Consider the following 20598-nt stretch of genomic DNA (forward strand, 5'->3'; position numbering starts at 1 on the left):
CAAAGTGGTAACTGGCACAAATGCAAATCAAAACCACAGTGAGGTCTCACCTCACACCTGTTAGGATGGCTGTTATCCAAAGTCAGGAGTTAAAGATAACAAGTGTTGGGGAGGATGCAGGGAACAGGAAACCCTTGCCCGGTGTTGGGAATATAAAGTAGTACAGCCATTATGGAAAACAGTACGGAGGTTCCCCCCAAAATTGCAAGTAAAACTACCATATGATCCAGCAACCCCAGTTTTGTGTATATATCCAAAGGAAATAAAATCACAGTCTTGAAGAGATGTCTGCACTCCCGTGTTTACTGCAGCACTATTCACAATAACCAAGGTAAGGAATCAACCTGAGTGTCCATCAATGGATGAATAAAGAAAAGGTGGTGTGTATACATAATAAAATATTATTCTGCCTTAAAGAAGAAGAAAATCTTGTCATTTGCAACAACATGGATGAACCTGGAGGACACAATGCTAAGTGAAATAAGCTTGACACAGAAAGACAAATACTGCATGATCTCACTTATATGGGGAATCTAAAAAAAAGTGAAACTCATAGAAATGGTAGAAAGCTGGTTATGAGGATCCGGGGAGTGGGGGAAATGGGAAGGTGTTGGTCAGAGGGTACAGAGACAGTTATAGGATGAACAAGTTTTGGAGACCTAAGGTACAACATGGTGACTATAGTTAACAATACTATATTGTATACTTGAAATTTGCTAACAGAGTAGATCTCCAAGTGTTCTCACAACAAATATTTTAAAAAATGGTAAATACGTGAGGTGCTTGATATGCTAATTAGGTTGATTGTGGTAATCATTTCACAGTATAGATGCATATCAAAACATCTCATTGTACACCTCAAATACATGCAATTTTTTTGTCAGTCATACCTCAATAAAGCTGGAAAAAAATCCAGGAAAATTACTTATCACATCATCATCATTATTATTCATTAACTACCCTATTATATATTTCTCCTACCTTTTTTGGCTTCACACTCTTGGACCTTGAATGCCTCTTCATATGACAATGATTTTGTGATATCGTTTTCTATGGAGAGAATAGAAAAGTAATTCAGTTCTTCCTCTAGCATGCTCAATAGAAATGTATTTTTTTAGTATTGATAGTTTATAATTGGTTTTTCCCACCTTCGTAGCCTCTTATTGATGCCAACTCTGTAACTGCACCCCCAGTCTATTCAATGTCTTGGAGTGAGGGCCTGGGGTGTCAGTGGGTGTGAGGTGGAGGACAAGGGGGTGACCTCCCATCAGGGAAGCAGGCTGTCACTAGGGATGGGACACAGGTAGAGAGCAGGCCCACCTGGCACAGTGCACCAAGCCTAGGTATGCTGGGCTGCTGCTTCCTCTCCTCCGTCCTGGAGGACACACTGATCCTGGGAAGGGGCCCTGGCAAGCGAGGGGCTTTAAGGCTGAAGTGTCATGGACTTCACCATCAATCCACCTTTGCCTCTACAGAATAGCAAAACTGACTTCCTACCCTGTCTCCAAAAGCCTTTGATGATTTCTGAAATTCTTCCTTACCCTCAAACAGTACAGACACTATTCAAAGGACATTACTCTTAAGAAACAGTTTTAGAAATGAGGCAGCCTCTGTGGATAAATATCTAGACCTCCTCCCAAGGGACCACTTGAGAGGCAACTGCAGTCACCAAAACTCCAGCCGGTTGTTTGTTTAAGGACACGGTTTCATGAACACCAAGTCATATCACGTAGAGATATTTTTATCTTCTTTCATCAACCATATCACTTCTTTCGAACATGAAATAACTTTTGAAACAGGGATGACTGTGGTCAGAATCAATATTTCTCCCCAAGCTGAGCCTACTTCAGAGAACAGAGCATCTTGGCCAGTTTTGCTCTTATCTGATAACCCTGGGCAGCAAGCAGGAGGGTGGCTAATGATCTCTCAGTCTCTGCTTCCAGCCCCACCCCATCTCATCCCCCGCTACAGCATCTGTATTCTGAGCCACACTCACTTGGATGGAAAACGAATGGAGTTTGACACGTCGTTAATGATATTTTTATTCATGGTTTCCCCCACCCCCGCACCCCCTTCCAGCTTTCCTATATATTCCTGGGGAGAAAACAGCACTTACAGGCACTAGAAAGTTTAGGGCTATTTTTTTTTTCAAACGTTACTCTTAGTGTGGGCTTGGGGACAGGGAGGGGGGCAGGAGGCAGCATCTGTCCCATGGGAAAGGACACTAAGGCCCCAGAGAGGTTTATTGCTTCAGCCATGCCTCTTTCCTCTGCCTGGTATTCTCAGACTCCAAGTATACCAATCTCGTTACACTGTCTGCCACCTTATTCACATTATCTCTATTACAAGAGAGAACTCAATTACCAGTCAAAATCCAGAGCAACTTTTAAATAATTAATTATAATTTTGCAAGTAATTCTTTAGATTGTATGGCAGCAAAAAAGACAAACTGGGGAAATATTTGCAGCTTATATCGCAGACAATGCGTTTCTATACCTAATATAGCAAGACCCTAGAAATTCTACATACCAACAATATCCGAACATACTAAGAAAAGAGATGCCATTTGCAGTAGCCACTGATCCCTTGGAGTGCCAGAGAAAGGCTGGGGTACAGGGAGACGTGGGGAGCATCTGTGTGCTGTGCTTTGCCACTAGGCCCTTGCCGTGGGCTGAATCGTGTCCTCCAAAAATTCGTATGTTGAATTCCTAACCTCTAGCACCTCAGAACATGATGGTATTTGGAGATAGGGTTCTTAAAGCGGTCATGGAATACAATGAGGTGACTAGGATGGCTCCTAATCCAATGTGACTGGTGTCCCTATGAGAAGAAGAAATGTGGACACAGACACGTACAAAGGGAAGGCCACATGAAGGCAGGAAGAATAAGCCATCTGCAAGCCAAGGGCAGAGGCCTCAGGAGGAACCAACCCTGCGGACACCTGCATCGCAGACGTCCGGTCTAGAGGACTATGGGAAAATACACTTCTGTTTGACGCCATCCACTCTGTGGTATTTTGTTATGGCAGCCCAGGAAACGAATACAGGCCTGAAGCTGTTCAGTTTGACCCAGAGAATCCCGGAGGGCTCTGTCTCACTTTCCATCTCCATGATTCTGCCAATCGTGAGCTTCCTTCTCTCAGTCCACCTTCCTGAAACATGGCCACTGGCAGCTTTTGTGACCCAGGGAAGGGCTCTGATTGGTCCAACATGTGTCAAGTCTCCATCAATTGAGCAATCACTTGAGGCAAGGAGGGTGCTATAGACTAATTGGCTCAGACAGGATCAAATGCCCACTCTCAGCCAATCAAAGGTGCTGCCTGCCACTGACACCCATCTTGCTACTTCAAAGCAAGCCAGAGTTCCCACTGGTGGTTTGCTACTCTCTGCCCTTCTAAAGTGTCACCTGAGCAGAGTTCCCACTTGTATGGACAAGTGGTCACTGACCAGTGGATTCTGGAAAGCCAGGAGGACCTAAGATCCCAAAATATCTTTCTTGACCACAGACCACTGTGTCTGAAATTACACTCTTGGCATGTTGCCTTTTGGTGCTTCTCCTACGATGGATGGACTTTCTTTTAAAACACACGTGCTCCTGGTAGTGGTTACACATCGAGCTAATTGTTGCCATGTTACTAATATCTTGGTTGCTTCCTTTTTTACTTGTAGGAGAATCTGACGGAGAGTCCTAAAGACTATGGAAAAGTCCAAGCAATATTCTGTAAGAGGAAAGTGAGGGGCAAGACAAGAATTTCACAAACTTAAAACTTTTGTTGGAGCTACCTCTGCCTTTGAGTTTCAGGAAAGGACCTTTCCATGTTAAATACAGAGTCAACATGCATATGTGAACTTCTCATTTGAAATGGCCGCTTAATCTAGGGGTCCAGACATATTCCTAGATTTAGGAAACAAAATACACAAATCCTTTATAATTATTCCTCTCTTAGTTCCCTAATTTAACTATGTTCCTCAAAAGAAAAAGTCAGAGAAATATGACAATATTTCAGCTCCTATCTCCCACCACCAATTTAAGGTTGAGTACAAAAGCTCTATATTCCCCAGATCAGCAGCTTTTAGAAGTTTCTCAGTCTTAAGGTTTCATTTGTAACAAGTTGCAGCCAAACGTCATGTGCCCTAGTCATGCACTAGGAGGGAGTCATGGGAAGTGGGCTGAGAATGGATCTGAACAACAGGTGGTCAAGTCCCAGGAGAGTGACGAGGGCAGGTGATGGCAGAGAGTGTTGGGAGAGTGGGAAAATAGTTGGGTCAAAGGACCCAGAGCTAAGAATTCGAGAAACAAAGAGCAAAGACCCAACCTACAGAATCTGGACCATAAGACTAGTCAATACCTAGGCAAGGAGCCTGGGTAACAGGCCTGGGGCAGCCGCAGCAAGACCATTTGAGGATCCTGGACTAAGACTAGATACCAGGGTCTCCCCTCTGCATCTGGCCAAAGTTGAGTGTCAGTGGGATTTGGCGAGGTTTCCAAACACGTCTCCGTGTATCCCCTGTCTGCCTCTGAATCTCCTGGTCGGCTTGTTTAAAATACAGATTCCTGAGCTACTCCTCATCCAGAGACACCTTCCCCCACCAGACTCACTGAATCTAAATCTGTAGGGCCAGGGCTCAAGAAAAAGCATTGTCACAGCCCTCCAACAATCCTTTTTATGTACCTAAATTATTAGGACTTTACTGAAGTAGAGGTTTTTGCCTTCACAGAGAGCTAAGTGGGTGTCCCTAGCTAGAAGGGGAGTCTGGATATCAAAACAGCAGCCAAAAGAATATTTTTCCAATTTAGTAAACCTGGAAAGTCTTGCCCATGAACCCCTGTCTCCTGCCCCAACCTTGGCCTTTCCATGCTCCCATTTCTGGTCTCATGGTATCCCCACTTGGACTTCAGCTTGACTCCTACAGTCCAGGGTGGCAGGCATGGGTGGCAAATCCTCAGGTTCCCCTCTCACGACCATGTAGGGACTTACAGTAAGGTCACTCCTTCTGGCACAGGGTGAGACATTCCCATGCCAACCGTGGGCTCCTCCTCCAATCAGAGATTGCTTTGATTCCCATTTTTACTGTATCTCTGCCAGTGTCTTGGGGTATTGAGGCCCAGGCCCCAGTTGTTGCTGCCTGTTAGAATTCTTTTTCCTTGAACCATGTCTGGAGACTCTGCTTTGCCTGGTTGAACGTCTCCTTCAAACTCCAGCCAACCAGCCCCCATCCCAAGTGCCTATCACGTGCCAAACCTGGCACTTAGTAGTTACTCAATCAAAATGTATAGAAGAAATGGCTGTGGGAATGGGTAGATGAATGGATAGATGGATGAATTGATGGTTCTGTGGATGGATGTGTTGCCCCTCCCCTTTAACTAACCTCTCCCCCCACCAAGTGGGGACATGGCATTGATCTAAGGTGAAGTCACAAGACCACAACTGTCTTGGGTCTGCAGTCACCCTTGAGCAGCCTCTGGTAAACCACTTCTATTAGAGTGACATGGACAGCTGTATAGCTTTTGACCAGCAGTCTGTTACTCCAGATAACTGAGAGAATGGCTGTCAACCCCAAAATCCAGGATATTTCTTTGGGTGGTCTACAGGGCCCATGTTCAATAATGAATCAGTCCTCTCTCTGCTTCACTTTGATACCCCAAACATTGCATCACTCAGAGGCTCATTAAACTGCCAGACTGAAACCTTAGATCTATCCTCACGAAAAAAATCACTATGGCTGCAAACATTAAGCATTCGAAGGAGACCAACTACACACTTACTTAATAGAGCCAGGTCTCAGCTTCTCCACCTGTAAAACTAGGCCCAGTCCCCAGATCCCTTAGGATGAACCAGCGGCTCCCAATGCCAGGAAAGTGCTTCAACAACATCAGGTGAGCTATACAAATGAGGGGTAATTTGACAAGTCAGCCAGCACAAGCAGCCAGTCAAGTCAATTCAGAGTGCTCTAATGCACTTAAAAGCCCAGAAGCAAGCCCAGGCTGAGTAATAATGGCCTAAACACCACCAGGGATCTCCCAAGTCTAATTTCCAGCCCTGATGGTCATGATGTTCCATCTCCATTGGGCTAATTAAGGCACAGTGGAGACAGAAGCTGACAGAGGAGCTCACCCTGGCCTTGGTCTGGATTTATGGGGAAGAGAAGTTGTCAAGAAGGTAAATTAGACATCAGTGGGGCTTCCCCCAGGATGATGAGGTCTCAGCGGCATTAAGACGGTGGGTGATATTCAAAGTGAATATAGATCAATGCTACAGAGAGAATAGGAGGTGTGGGGGTTAGAGCAAGGGCTCTCCCATTTGCTAGCCTCGTGGTCCTGGTCCACTTCACCATTCAAATCTCTAATTTATTCATCTGCAAATTATAGCTAATATTACCTATCTTGAAAGGTTGCTGTGAAAATGAAATGTGTATAAAATGGGGTATTGGTCCTGGTACAGAATGAGTGCCCAATAAATGTTAGCTATTTTTAGATTATGTAAATGTTGTTGATATTTTATGCTACAGTAAAATATCCATACAAATGACCAACCCTGAGAAGTGAAAGTCTGTTTATCTTTCAAACCCAAAGACTCAGCCTAGCCTTGAACAGGACATATGCTACTTTGGGGAACATATATTTATATGGGATGTATCTGTCTATCTGAATTTTCCCATCAGCCTTCACAAGGACCAGTGACTTTGGCCAGAACTTATGCCATTTATCTCTCCCTCAAGCATTGCATAATACTAGCTGTGGATGCTTCTCTCCATTTCTAGCCATCCTTTTCCCACCAGTGCCACGATCCGCACTGGACCAACATCCAGGAAAGCCTGGCCTGTGCTGCCTGCAAAGGAACCCAGGCCTCTCTCCTAATCATCCTTATTGCCAACTCTTCCCAGAATCAGCTTATCAACATAACATCCCTGCTTCTGATCCCCCGCTCTTATCCAACTGCTAGAGGTTAGAGTTATACTTTTCAGCCCAGTGGAAGTAAAGCAAAGAACTTTCTACAGACAAGAGCTGTCCAACATAAGTACATACACATACATACATATAAGCATATATACATTGAGAGAATTTCAAAGGGTCAAAGTCTAACTCGAGATTACATCAAGTTTATACATCAGAAGACACATTATTGTAAAGATTTTAATTCTGCCCCAAATTAATCTATAGATTAATACCAATCGAAATCCCAAAGGGCATTTTTTGTAGAAATGGATGAGTTGATTATAGAATATATGCAGAAATACAAAGGACCTAGAATAGTCAAAGTATTCTTGAAAATGAAGAACAAATCTTAAGAACATACACAATATCTGATTTTAAAATTTACTATAAAGCTACTGTAATCAAGAGAATGTGGTAGTAGTGTGATAACAGAGAAATAGGTTAATGGACAAGAATGGAGAGTCCAGAAATAGACCCACTCATATAAAGACAATTGATTTTCAACCAAGGCACCAAGGCAATTCAATGGGGGAAAAGAAAGTCTTCCAATAAATGGAGCTGAAAGAATCGGATAAACAAACAGGGAAAAAATGGGCTGACCTCAGACTTTGCCACAGCAACACTTTGTGAGAAATGTCTATAAAAGTAACAATAAAGAACTAGAGAGTTTTATAACCAGCCAAGATGTCCTCCAAGTAAAAAAGCAATAGAGAAACATTCTCAAACATGCAAGCAAAACCTTAGGAATTATAGCTCCCAGGAGATGAGTCAAAAGAAGCAATTCAGGAGTAGAAAAATTTGTTGCAAGGATTGATGTTGAGCATTGAAGTCATTTAAATGATAATAGCTAGTTAACATTTATTGACCACTTATGTGCTAAGCATTGTTTTGAGTTTTACAGGTATTAAGTCATTTAATCTTTACATCAACTCCGTAAGGTAAGTACAGTACCACCAGGTCGCACAACTCCAGGGGATACCACTGATCAGGACAGAGGTGGTTTTCTGCTCTGTTTGTTATTTAGGGTTGGGGGTTTAGGTTTGTTGATAAACAGAATGAAAAAAGCCAAGGAAGGAAACAGAACAAGAGAAGTTACAGAAAAGAGAACAGTTGTTATAAAAAGGTCAAGAGAGACCCAATTCAGAATCAGCTGTGAGAATAGTCTTAGAAAGATGTAGGTACAATTCTGAGCTAAGAAGGAAAGTGGAGACGATCCACTTCTAAACAGCAGGCAAGGAAATCAGACAGCTTATGCATGGGCATCTAAAAACTTAAAAATATGTTTCAATCAAGACAAAATTCTCTGCTGTTCCAAATCTTAATTTATTTTGTGACTTGCGAACACAGGTGAGTCTTTCTCACATGGTACAGTAGACACGGTAAAAAGCTAGAGGTGTCAGAGGTGGTGCTGGCAGACTCCCTGACATGTGCTGGTGAAGAGTGGGCTTGTCACAAGTCCGGGCTGGGCTCCAGAACCCACAAGGAGCAGTGGGCCTTTCCAGCAGCACGGCCCAGGGGGGCAACTTGTCTTGGAAGCAGGATAATGCAGTAGCTCAGCACCTGTCACTTTCTCGTCTGCCTTTAGACCTGGATCCAAGAGATTTGCAGCAGCCCACATAGACTGACAACATTCTTTGTGTTTTATTAATACACTTTTCTCAATGACTTTACTGTGCACTCAAGATTCTCAAAACGAATTGATTTTATCAGAGCCAGCTAGCAAAAAAAGTGTAACCGAGGGGAACTGCGTAAATGCAGCGGCGGGGACTGCCTCAGAGTCTCAGACTTTTTTCCTAGCTTTGTTTTGAAGGCAAGTTTTCCAGTAGGAGTTTTACAGTTTCTCTCCCTCTTCCCTATGAGGGCCAACCTTCATGCTGTAGAGCACATAGTTTATTTCAAGGAGTGGTGGATTTGGGCCCCTTTTTTCATCTGTCATGCATTTTTCCTTTTATGCCAGGGGTTCTCAACCCTGATACTGTCGACATTTTGGGCTGGATAATTCTTGTTGTGACAAGGAGTGGAAGGGGTTCTACCCATTGCAGGATGTTTGCCTTCTACCCATCAGACAGCAGAAGTACCTCACTCCCCACCAGTTGTGACAAACACGTTTCTAGATAGCACCAGATGTCCCCTCAGGGGCAAAATTGCCTCTGGTTAAGAACCACTGTCTTAAACTGAAATCTGACAAAAGATTTCAGATATTTTATAACTGCTACACTTTATAGCCAATCTCTTCACTCCCCATTCAAGGCTTTTGTAAAAACCTGGGTGAGGTATAATCCCAGTGTTCTACCGTCTCCCCAGGCATCTGCCTATCTCTCTGTATTTGCAAATTACAATGCCTCATTGATCCTTCCTTTCGTAGATTCCATTATCCATTCGTATTTTGACTCAGATGTTTGCTCACATCACGTCTACTGTGTCTAATGGTCTCAGTAATTTAAAAGCTTCCTGCCAGCAGGCATTTCCCACTATTGACCGTGGTCTTCTGGAAAATGTATAGCCGGGTCCCCCACCCCATCCCAAAGCTTCAGGTGTCATCTTGTCTACAAAGTAATTGAGCATTGAGAGTTTGTATTCTCTTATTTGTAATGTTGGTCCCATGGGGTTGCTTATGGGATAGAAACAGCAGCAGCAAGAGGACTCTGGATTGAGAGTCATAGGAAAAAGATTATTATCCTTTTTCTGCCCTCTTCCTTCCATTCTCAATGGTTTTTCTTCTTAAATCATTCGGATGCTTCTTAATTCCAGACAGGTTGTATGGTTCCAGCAGTATTCAGAAGTCTATATTGCATTTTACCACATTAGCAAACCGTTTTATATTTTCTTGAAACAGTTTTGTAATCTGGAAGTGCCTCCATGTGGTAGAGGTGACTTCCCTCAATTTTGCTTAAGGAGGAAAAAAGAATACATGCTTCACAGCTAATCTGCCTATTACCCCAAGTTTAGCAAAGGCTTCTCCTCTGAGCCACCTGCTTCTCTTTCCATTTCTTCCACCCAAACTCCACAACACGTACTGTGCATTCTGGTTCTACCAACCACAGCTGTGAGTATTCTGTCCCTCTGTCTCCAGAAAATTGTTCAACTCACATCATTTACTCTGTCATTCACTCAAGTCGATGAATCCAGTCTCTGCACGAGGACAAACTATGCCTTTCAAAATACAAACCAATCTCTGCCACATCACCAACTTTAACAGGCTTCAGGACTTCTTGTTGCTCCTTGAAGGAAGATTAACCTCCTCCCCATGGCCTGTGAAGCCTGACAGTCCCCCCCCAACCCACCCTGCCACCCTGCCTTCCTCTCCAGCTTCACCTTGTGTCACACAGCCCCTCACTCTGCTGGCCCTCTGTCCCTCTCCCAGTCACTCACCCCCAACGTGGTCTTTGCTCCCTGCTCCCCTGCCCAGAAGGGCACCACTTCCCGTTTAAGCTAAGTGAGCCGCTACTTATTCTTAGGTTTCAGCTTGAGCACAGCCTTCCCAGGAAAGCATTCTCTGGCCATCAGATCCTCCAAACCTAGCTCAGTGCTTGACATGCAGTGAAAGCGCAGTACACGTTGAACAGACACATGAATAACGGAGCTAACAAAGAGGCTCAGAGAAACTGCCCAAGTTTTCTCAAGGTCACCGGTCAGAAAGTGGAAGAGCTAGGATTCAAATATATATAAGCAAAGAATATAGTATTTTCTATTTCATCACCCTGTTTCCTAGAGGGGAAAATAATGAAAATAAGGAGCAAATTTACGGATAAGGGAGAGAAATTCTAGGCGAGCATCTTGATTGGTCTCTTCCTTGCCAGAACGGACATTGGTGGCTGAAGGGAAGGGCTGGGAGGAGGCAGGTGGTGTTTGCCAGGAACGGGGGTCTGGGCGACAAGCCAGTACAGGGCAGGATGGGGTGGCTGGAACAGGCTGGGCAGGCAGACCAGGGCCCAGAACGGGCAGGTCACGTGGGAGGGCAGGGGACCCAGATGGCACAGTCAGCTTGGCCCTTCCTCAGCACGTGCGGCAGCCTTGAGCTGGAGTGGCAGGAAGGGGGATGTGTCAGACACGGACTCTCAGACGTCTCAGGCCTAGAGCCCTCCTAGGTAATCAGTCCAACCTCTGGCTCAACGTCTGCATCATCCCAGCACTTCTTGAGCATGTCCATCGTTACAGACCCTTTCTTGAGCACCTCTTCCCTTTGGAAAGAAAATAGCTCTGCTGAACTGTTAGAAAAAGAATTCTAACTTATGTCTATCCTCCTGTGAATGTACATCTGGCAAGATGATTTTCAACATTAATATGTGTAGGCAACTAGCATATTTGTTTTTATTCACAGGCTGCTTTAACATCCATAGATCTGTATCTCTTTTGGTATTTGAATGTAGAAGTGTTTTTTTCTTCAAATATCTAAAAAGATGAGACCCTTTGGCCCAAGAATTTCCACACATAATGCTATCCTTCTAAATGGATTTATGAAAAGTTGTCTCAGAACTTTTGTCTTCTTGCTGCTGCTCAAAGCCGCTGGATACAACGTCTCTGTCCTCTGAAAAATGTGGGGTTTTATTTTAAAATTAGATCCTGGGGTTAATTTAAAGATTATGCCAAGTGTATGTTCCAAATCCACTCATTCCATCTGACCTGCAGGAACACATCTGCTCTGTGTTTGCCCCACCCCGACTTCTGACGGTGGCATATGTCTGATTCCTTTGATTAAAGAGAAGGGTTTGTTAGGATGTCATGTACAGTATATCAAAGGAGATCAGGCACCCGTCTGCAAGTCAGATGACAAAAGGAGTGATCAACGGGTACGGCTGAGCAGGCATTGTGAAGAGTCGGCTCAGGGGAATGAGTCATAATTTGCAAAAGCGTTTGCTAGCCGTGGTTTTGGTAATAATCACGCACCAGTCCCAGGGTCTGCAACAGTCAGCGAAGCAAAGCAATTTCCCAAACATCCATCTGTCCCAAGTACAGAACTCCAACCACACTGGAGGACTAGCATGGCAAGGGAGATTCCACATTTGGCAATAATTTTCCAAACTGGGATTTGTCCAGCTGTTCGGTGGATGGATCTAGATTAAGAAAGTGCCTCACCTTTAATCAAGGCATGATGAAAAGCTTTTGTTTCTGAGTAGCAAGGCTGCCCACGAACATCATTTCCTTTGTATGTGAAACAAGGATACATTGTTTTCTGCATATATTTGGCTTCCGCCCGGGCACATCACTTAGACTTCCCGTATCTCACGGATGTCGCTGTCCATCTTGGTGCTGAGAGACAGGAGCAGAAATAATGCTTCGTGCACGGAGCTGATTCCGAAACGTCTCAGTCCTCTCCATTCAAAGTGTAAGTTTCTAAGTTTCCCGCGGGAAACTTGGTAGGAATGTGGAATCTCAGGCCCACCCCAGACCCACTGAATCAGAACCCATATCTTAACGTCATGGCTCAGTAGGGTTGGCCTAATATTTTTTAACAGATGAAAGGATTTTTTTTGCCATTTATTAAAAACACAAAGCAGGTGCTTTGTGAACTGTTTGGTGTGGCACTCTTTTTTCAAAATGTATTTATTAAGTGACTAGTATGTGCCAAACCCAGCACTAGGAGCTGGGATAAAACAGTGAATGGAAAAGAGTCTGCCCCCTTGGAAGTTAATTTCTACAACAATAGATGTATTGTATTTTAGAGAAAGCTTTTGTGCTTTTTTTCCCTGTCTTTAACATCATTGTGCCTTCTAATGCTGCCTGTGTGCACGCTGTTTTCTTTAACGAAGACTGTCACAGAGTGGAGAGTGGCCAGTGTGCACAGGTTGTCCTTGGCCCCTGGAGGATCCCTCGTGCCCTGTGGGTGCCCTGCGTTCCCTTTCCTGACTGAGGCTGAGGGCAGGTTTCCTGCTCTTTGTCCTATATCGGCCCCCGTCCCAGTTCAGGCCACTGAGAGTCCCAACTCAGCATAGCTGGGGACAAAAGCCCCCTTGCAAGTGTGGATATTGTTTCAGAAAATAAGAGGCAGGAAAGCAGAATGCTATTCTGGGTTTTAAGTCTTGCCTGTGCATGAAGCCAAGAGGAAGCTTCATGGGGAGATTTTAGCTGTCTCCTTCATCTTAGCCCCGGCGTCCTCTGCTGAAGAGAATGTCCCTTGGCAGGGGCAGGCATTGCCGTGCTGCTGGGGAGCCAGAGGCAAGGCACCCTCAGAGACCAATGGTTAGTCCTGCTGGCAAAGCTGGGGAGCAGCCAAGGCATTTCTCACTGCGTCGGACTGTTTTACACTAACAGGCACAGAGGAATTAGCTGTTAATCCAGCCCCACTGCAGCTGCATTTAGTACCAACTCCTCCCAGGCTCTGACACATGCTTAATTTTTATCCTGAGTTCCTGAAGCTGGGGGAGATGTTTTTCTATTTATATATCTCCACGGATGTTTGATAGGGTAAGGGGAGAGGAAGCCCAGGTGCTTTTATTATATTAATATTTTGTTAATTTCTAAAAAATCAAAGAAAATGAAGAACCATGTTTAAAGAAAAAAAAGTAAATAAATATTGATGAAAAGCTTCTTTAACACTTTCGAGAGTGCCTACTTTAAAACAAAAGCTAAAATTGTGTTAAATGGCAAAAATCTAAAAGTAGTCCCTCGAGGCAAAGGAACAAACTAGAGACTCCCCATTTCCTTCCTTCATTATTTTCTGCCCATCTTCGACAGTTATTGAGCAGCTACTATGTCCCAGATGCTAAGTGCTAGGATACAAACTCACATAAAAATGATCTCTGCTCACAAGGGGTTTACTGTCTAGCAGTTACCCTTGTTATCAAGTTAGGGAGTTTCTTCTAATGCAATAAGCATGAAATATAAATGAAGAGTGAAGACTGGAATGAAAGTTTATCTGCACCATTATTTTCAGGTGGCTTAATTGCATACTTCAGTATTAGCATATGGGGTAAGGCACACATTCAGGTCAGTGTGTTGATATTTGGGGCAAGCAGTGGCTTATTTTGTCACTTAAATTACAGTACTTATGTTTCAGAGGTCTTCTGCCTCACACGTAAGGCCAGGTGAGACTTGACCTTCGGGGCAATTAATCTCTAAATACAACACAGTCCCATACACCCTATGCCAGCTCTGGGACAGCAGCTCCCTCCCAAATAGGAGCACAAGTAGGACATGCCACATCCAAACGGGGCAGCTGCGCTGGAACGAGGAACCACAACATCATCCTGAAGAAAAACATCTTAGAGACCTTCTCCCCCTTTCTGAGAACACTCTAGGAGAAGATACTCTCTCATCTTCTGGAGGGCCTGGTGTACATATGTGAGGCCAGGAACTGCTGCAGCCATTGTGCCTCCGTGAGGGACACAATGGCTTAGGATGATGCTTTCAGAGAGGATAGAGTCAGAGCATAGAAATAGCAAGAAACAGTGTTCTTAATTTCCTCTCTAAGCCACTTGATCAAACCAGCCCTGCAGCCCATCCCTCTACTTCTGGTCTTCAAGTTACAAAAGCCAGATAATCTCTTTGTTTGAGCTATTTTGAGTTGGATTGTTTTGTTTCTTGACCTTGAACAGAACTTACATAGAGGGGATTTCTTTCCTGGAAAAGAGACAGGACCAGTTGACCTCAGAGGACGTTTCATACCTCTAAATATTTTATAGGCAAGGTGAATGTCCCCATCAAAGATTATGCCTGAGAAAACCAATTACATATTTAACTCTGAATTCAAGAAGCTAAAATGGATACTCAGACCCTGTGGGCATTAGAGGTGCTTTCTCCCCAAATAAACACATATTGCATAAAGGACTGAATGGGGTCCGTCTGAACGCAGACAGAAGAAAAAGAAGGCTTGGCTAAGGCCTGTAATATTTGATATTTAACATTACACTTAATTTGCCCAGTGCTTGACACTGCGATAGCAATGCCCCACTTGCTTATAAATTTAGTCTTGTTTGGCAGCAGCAGCCCTGCTCCCTCTCAGACATGCCGGCAACCTGGCCATAAATGATGATTAACGTCTCAGAAGGCCTATGGTCTACCTTTCTCTTAAGTCCCTTAAGATGTCCCACTTCTACAGGCAACGTTCCCACCGTGTGTCTTTTGTACATCAGGGTCCATGCCAGAGCCCTGCAGCAGATTCAAAAAATGTAAGCTCTGGGATGCAAGACAACTATTTTTAAAATAAATAAAGATAAGCAAAGACATGACTGCCCAAATGGATATTTCCCCTCTGGCTTGGTTCTGTTATCTTCTCTAGCTGAGAGGTGAGATGAATCCTGAACCTGAATTTGAACCTGAGTGTGCTTATTACGGTTCCAGAAATGCTGGGTCACTTTTTCCCCCAGAGCATGGGAGTAGCCGTGTTTTTCTTACAAAAAGAGAGTCCAGGGGGTCCTGGGGGAATCCTAAGATTATCACAAGGCCTCAGCACACACAGTAGGGAAGGTGGCAAGACAACTTTAGTAAACTCTGTACTTCCCAAGTCAGAGGAAGCTTCTGGAGGTCCCAGTTTGCAAGTGTGGACTTGGGAAGCACGGAGTTTACTCAAGTTGTCTTGGAACATGGCACTGAGGTCTTCGAGTTTTCCACCCAGCTTCCCTACTGTCTCCTAAGCAGAGAGAAGGAGAGAGGGGTGGGCGTTGATCTTGTGTTCTAAGATGTCTCTACCTGCATTAGAGTTAGAGAAGTTGATTTAGCACAAAGCCTTGAGTGTATTCCCTACAGGTTTTAGGTGGATCAATAAAAAATACTATTTTTTTTGTCTCCCAGGTACAGAACCAACTGGTAAATATACGACACAGGAAACGGACAGAGATTTCACCCAGCAGCTTTATCACTGACACGCTGACTGGAGAGTGTGTCTTTAGATCCATGGTTGGAAGAGCGTGCCAGCGCTCCCTGTACATGCCCCTCCGTGCTGCCCCCCGCCAGACCTTGGGACAGCCCACACGAGGAAAGTCCATGTCAGGAACGGACCCATATTCATGATGGCAACCTGACACCTGTCCTAGGTGAGACAGAGAAGGAGGGTGACAGGCTTCTGATGGATTAGCTCCTTCCATTTCAGAAATGTGGGCCAATGTATGTCAGCTTCCAATCACAGAACTCACTCCATCCCCAAGAAGAGGGTCGTGGGTGGGGCTAGAGGCTGGGAGTGTTGCTCTCAGGCAAGTCCCTGCACCTGAAAACAGGAGGCAGAGGACAGGAGGGCCCTGCCCAAACACACACGAAAGCCCGGTTTGCTTTGTAAACTGACATCCCTCCTCCCCGCCACAGAAAATCATAATGACTCTTCCAACAAGAGCTGTTAACACTTAGAAAGTAGGGGGAATCCATGCTCAAATGCTGTCATGTTGGTACCATATATGGGCAGAGCAGGTCATGGGGCAGAAGAGCTGCAGTTACTCATGGCGCTACTGATAGAGAGCTCACATCTTTCCTTTTGTCATTACTCAGTGACTATGGCCTGGACAGCTATGGGCTGAGCCTGGGTAGGGACCCCAGGGAGGTGTTGTGACTCTGAGCGGCTGCCTAGCAACCCTCCCAACTTCTCATAAGTATGCATGGAGCCCTTTGGCATGCACTGCCCTTGCCTGATCAACTCCTCCTCATCCTTTGGTCTCAGCTCATTAGCTCATTGTTTACTTTCTCAGGAAGTTTCTCTCCAACACCCTCACCTCCACTCCTCAGCCCTTTGCTGTCCACCGCTGTGGAACTATGTCCTTGAGCACTTTTATTTGTTGGTGTGATTCTTTGGTCAATTTCTGGCCCTGAAGTCCTAACTGACGCTGAAGACAGTGAATTTGGAGCAGCACCAACCAGTGGGATTGAATTTCCCCAGTAGCTCTCTGCAGCCAGAGAGGAAGAGCAGGGAGAGGAGAAAATTGAATTGATCCAGAACTGGGGTTTTTTAGGGTGGAAATCTCAGAATTAAAAACAGGGCAGGGGCAAGATATTGGCAAGGAATAGGATCTGGTACATATAAGAATTTAATGTATGGTAAAAGTGACATTTCAAATAAGAAAGTAAAAGATTATTCAATAAATAATAGGCGGCCACTGGGTAACTCTTTTGGGAAAAGGTAAAATTATATTTTTGCCTAATATAACATACCAAAATAAATTATGGATAAATTAGAGTTGAAGGAGGAAGGAAAGCAGGAAGGAAATGAAACAAACTTTAGATGACAATTTATATGACTTTGGCATGCAGAAGGCCTTTCCAAGCACAATAACCAACTCAGAAACTATAAATTAAAAAATGAATGTGACTAAAGAAAATCTAAAGCCTCTATATGTCAGAAGAAACCCTATGAAAATTAATTCTTAGAGGGCAAACTGGGGGAAACATTTGAACATAAATGAGCAAAAATAGATCTGTAGCTTCAATATATAAAGTGTTCTTTCCAATCAATAAGAGATAAAAGCACTAATGGAAAAATAGACAAAGGACATGCATAGGCATTGAAGAAGAAATGCAAATGGTTAATAAACATATGAAAAATCAAGAAAATATTAATCAAAACAACCATATTTTAAATCTTGGAAAAAGGATAGAGTGCTCAATCAATAACATTGAAAAGATTGGCCCAAATTTTTAAAAAATTAAATTAGGTCCTTACCTATGTCAGACATCAAATAAATGTGAGAAAAATTAAAAGTTTAAATGTAAATGAGAAAATTATAAAAGTGAAGGAGGTATATGAACCTTGAGGATGTTATTATACTAAATGAAATAAACCAGTCACAGAAAGAGGACAACTGTATGATTCTACTTAGAGCAGTCAAATTCATAGGGACAGAAAGTAGAATGGTGGTTGCCAGGGGCTGGGGGAGGGAGGAACAGGGTGTTATTGTTTAATGGGTGCAGAGTTTCAGTTCTACAAGGTGAAAAGAGTTATAAAGATGGATAATGTTGATGGTTGCACAACATTATGAATATATTTAATACCATGACTGTACACTTAAAAATGGTTAAGATGGTAAATTCTATGTTATATATACATTTATCATAATAAAAAAATTTGGGGGAAAAAGTGGAGGTAGAATATAAAATTATGTTCTTATATTCTTGATGTGGAGGAAATCTTTCTTGATGTAACACCAAGGTTCACAATTTTGACTACATAAAAATTTAAAACTTCTATAAAGCAAAAAAAATGTTTAAAGTTAAAAGACAAATAGGGATAAAATCTTTAAAACATAATAAGCAAGGGGATAACAATATTACTATATAAAGAGCTCCTGAAAATTAATATGAAAAAACTGAACACACCCAGTAGTAAATGCCCTATGTCTGGTACATAATAAGCATTGAATATAATAACCAAATGATACAAGTAGTCAATTTACATGATAAGAAATGATAATAGTGAAAAGATGTTTTGCTTACCTTTCTAATAATCAAAGAAATGGGAATTTAAACAATTAAACATTATCACTTTCTACTTTCATATTGGCAAAAAGTCAAAAAGATCGATAATACCGAATTTGGGCGAGGGTGTGGGGAAACAGGCATTCTCATACTTTCTGGGTGGAAGTATAGATTGAAACAACCTTGCCAGAAGGCTATTTGCTAATATAAATCAAATGCCTCAAAAAAATGTGCCCATCATTTGACCAGCAATTATCTTCCTAGGAATATATCCTCAGAAATTCGTTATGCATGGGTGCATAGATTTGTTTATAGGGCTTCTCACAGGCTTATTTTATGGCTAACAGTTGTAGGCAACCTTAATGTCCAATAGGAGGATTGGTTAAATAATTTTTGGCAGACCTACAGAAAGGAATACTAATCTACCATTAAAAAATAATGTAAAAGAAAATTTATTGACATGTGAAAAGATTCATGATATACTTTTAAATGGATAAAGTAAATTATAAAACAATATATATAATATATAATGTAAAAGAGTGGTTACCTCTGGGGAGTGAGTCATTATTTTCTTTTTGCATTTTCTCTATATTGTCCTCATTTTGTTCCATAAATACTGATTTGTAATAAAAAAACAGAGTAAACGCTGTCCTAAAAATTACTACTTGTTTGGAGATAAAGCAAACATTTGAGGAATAAAATAGCATATGCTTAAACACCCCAGTTCTCTCAGCTCTGTCCAGCCCATGGGAACAAATGGGGACGCATTACCAATAATCATGCCTGTTGCGACGCCTCTGAACTCGCGAGCCACTTGTCCCAGCTCTCTAAAGCCTCAGCAAGTTATTTCTGGGAGGGGTTCATTTCCGGGAGGGGTTTCACAGGTGCTCACCTTGAGCTCCAAGCCCCTCCTTCAAGTCTGTGGCTGTGAAGCCACTTGAGGGCGCCTCCCCACAGTGACTGTGACACTGTGACCAAAGGGACCTGCCCAGACAGGATGCGTGCCCCGGGACACCGTCTCCTGGAGCGCCAAACAGGCAGCCCTACTTGAGGCCCAGGGCACCTGCCCTTGGCAGAAGTAAGGAGGTGTCCCCCCTCTAGTCACCGTCTAGTCACACTTTGACACCTGGCCCCAATAACCCCCACAGTCCCCCCGCCTCCCCACGCACTCCTCCTCCTTCTGCGTCAGCGCGTCTCTTGAGGAACCTCACACAGGGGTCCTAAAATCCGGTCCCATCAGAGCACGCCGTTTCTGAGGCGGCCTCGCCCTCCCGCCTGCCCCCGACCCGTTCCCGCCATTCCGGCTCAAGACGCTCCCTCCCCGTGGCCAGAAACGCCAGGGCACGAGCGCCGGGAAAAGCCTGTGCAACAGCGGACAAAGGCTCGTTGTGTCCCTCCTGGGTGCATGCCCCTGTCGTGCGCGGAGGACGCTGGAAACGGGGATAAGCACACACACCCGGAACCGCCACCGGGCTCCCACCTCAGCAGGGCGGGGGCTGTGTCCCGGTCATCAACTGCGGAGGGAGAGCCAGGTTTTGTGGCGAACACCCTCATTCTCCGCCTAAGATTCACCCGCTAATTGCACCTTCCTTCCGATGTCGTCCAGGTTCTGCCGCGCGAAGCCTCCTCACTCCGGGGACGCCGTGCAGCCCTCAGGGCGGCCCCCGCCGTCCCGCGCCGCCCCGCGGGTCTCCGCCGTCCCGGCGGTCCCGGCAGGCGCACGAGGGCCGCCGCGCGGGAAAGCGGACGCGAGCGCGCGTGCGTGCGCGAACGTGCCCGCTGACGCGGCTTCCCGCTGCCGGCCGTCGGGGAGCCCGGCCCGCGCCTGCGGCGGTGGCGAGGCCGATGGGCAGGGCCTGCCCGACTGGCAGTGAGCGCCCCGGCATTTGGTGAGTCGAGCCCGGGGACAGGGCAGAGGGCGGGGCCGTCTGCAGTCAGTGTGTGGGGACAGGAAATTCCTCCGGGCAGGTGACCTCATGCTGACTGCTGGGCGCGCCGCCCGAGGCTCGGGCCGGGAGATGCGCCGGCCGGGCCGCGCCCGAGTCCTCCTCAGAGGAGGGCGCAGGGCGCGTGGTGAGGGTCTCGGGCGCTTCAGTTACTTGCAGACTCCGGAGCGGGACCTGGCGGCCAGCACCCGCTCGTCCAGCGCCTCCTTCCAGGCCCTCGCGTCGGGTTTTGGGCCCTCGCGCAGGTGCCGGAGTTCCGCGGCCGCGTGAAGCCGGCCCTGGGCGGTTCCGAAGGGCGGCGGGAGGCAGGGTGGGCTCCGCGTGCGGGGGCAGGTGTGGGGTGGGCAGAGGAAACGAATTCGGAGCCAGAGTGACCTTAATT

The 20598-nt window shown here is 44.9% G+C and overlaps 1 protein-coding gene across 1 annotated transcript in view; it reads right to left on the bottom strand.

The window, feature by feature from the left end:
• Positions 1 to 19968, bottom strand: part of SH3GL3 (SH3 domain containing GRB2 like 3, endophilin A3) — a 151725-nt gene extending 131757 nt beyond the window's left edge. Inside the window, exons 1-2 of the mRNA XM_045561572.1 lie at positions 19856 to 19968; positions 982 to 1050 (exon numbers count right to left, since the gene is read on the bottom strand). Coding sequence (XP_045417528.1) covers positions 982 to 1023 — 42 coding nt within the window. The 5' untranslated portion in view covers positions 1024 to 1050; positions 19856 to 19968. The remainder of the gene's footprint in view (positions 1 to 981; positions 1051 to 19855) is intronic.
• Positions 19969 to 20598: the final 630 nt, after the last annotated feature.

The sequence above is a fragment of the Lemur catta genome, chromosome 9 (assembly GCF_020740605.2).
Source record: "Lemur catta isolate mLemCat1 chromosome 9, mLemCat1.pri, whole genome shotgun sequence".
NCBI classification, from domain to species: domain Eukaryota; kingdom Metazoa; phylum Chordata; class Mammalia; order Primates; family Lemuridae; genus Lemur; species Lemur catta.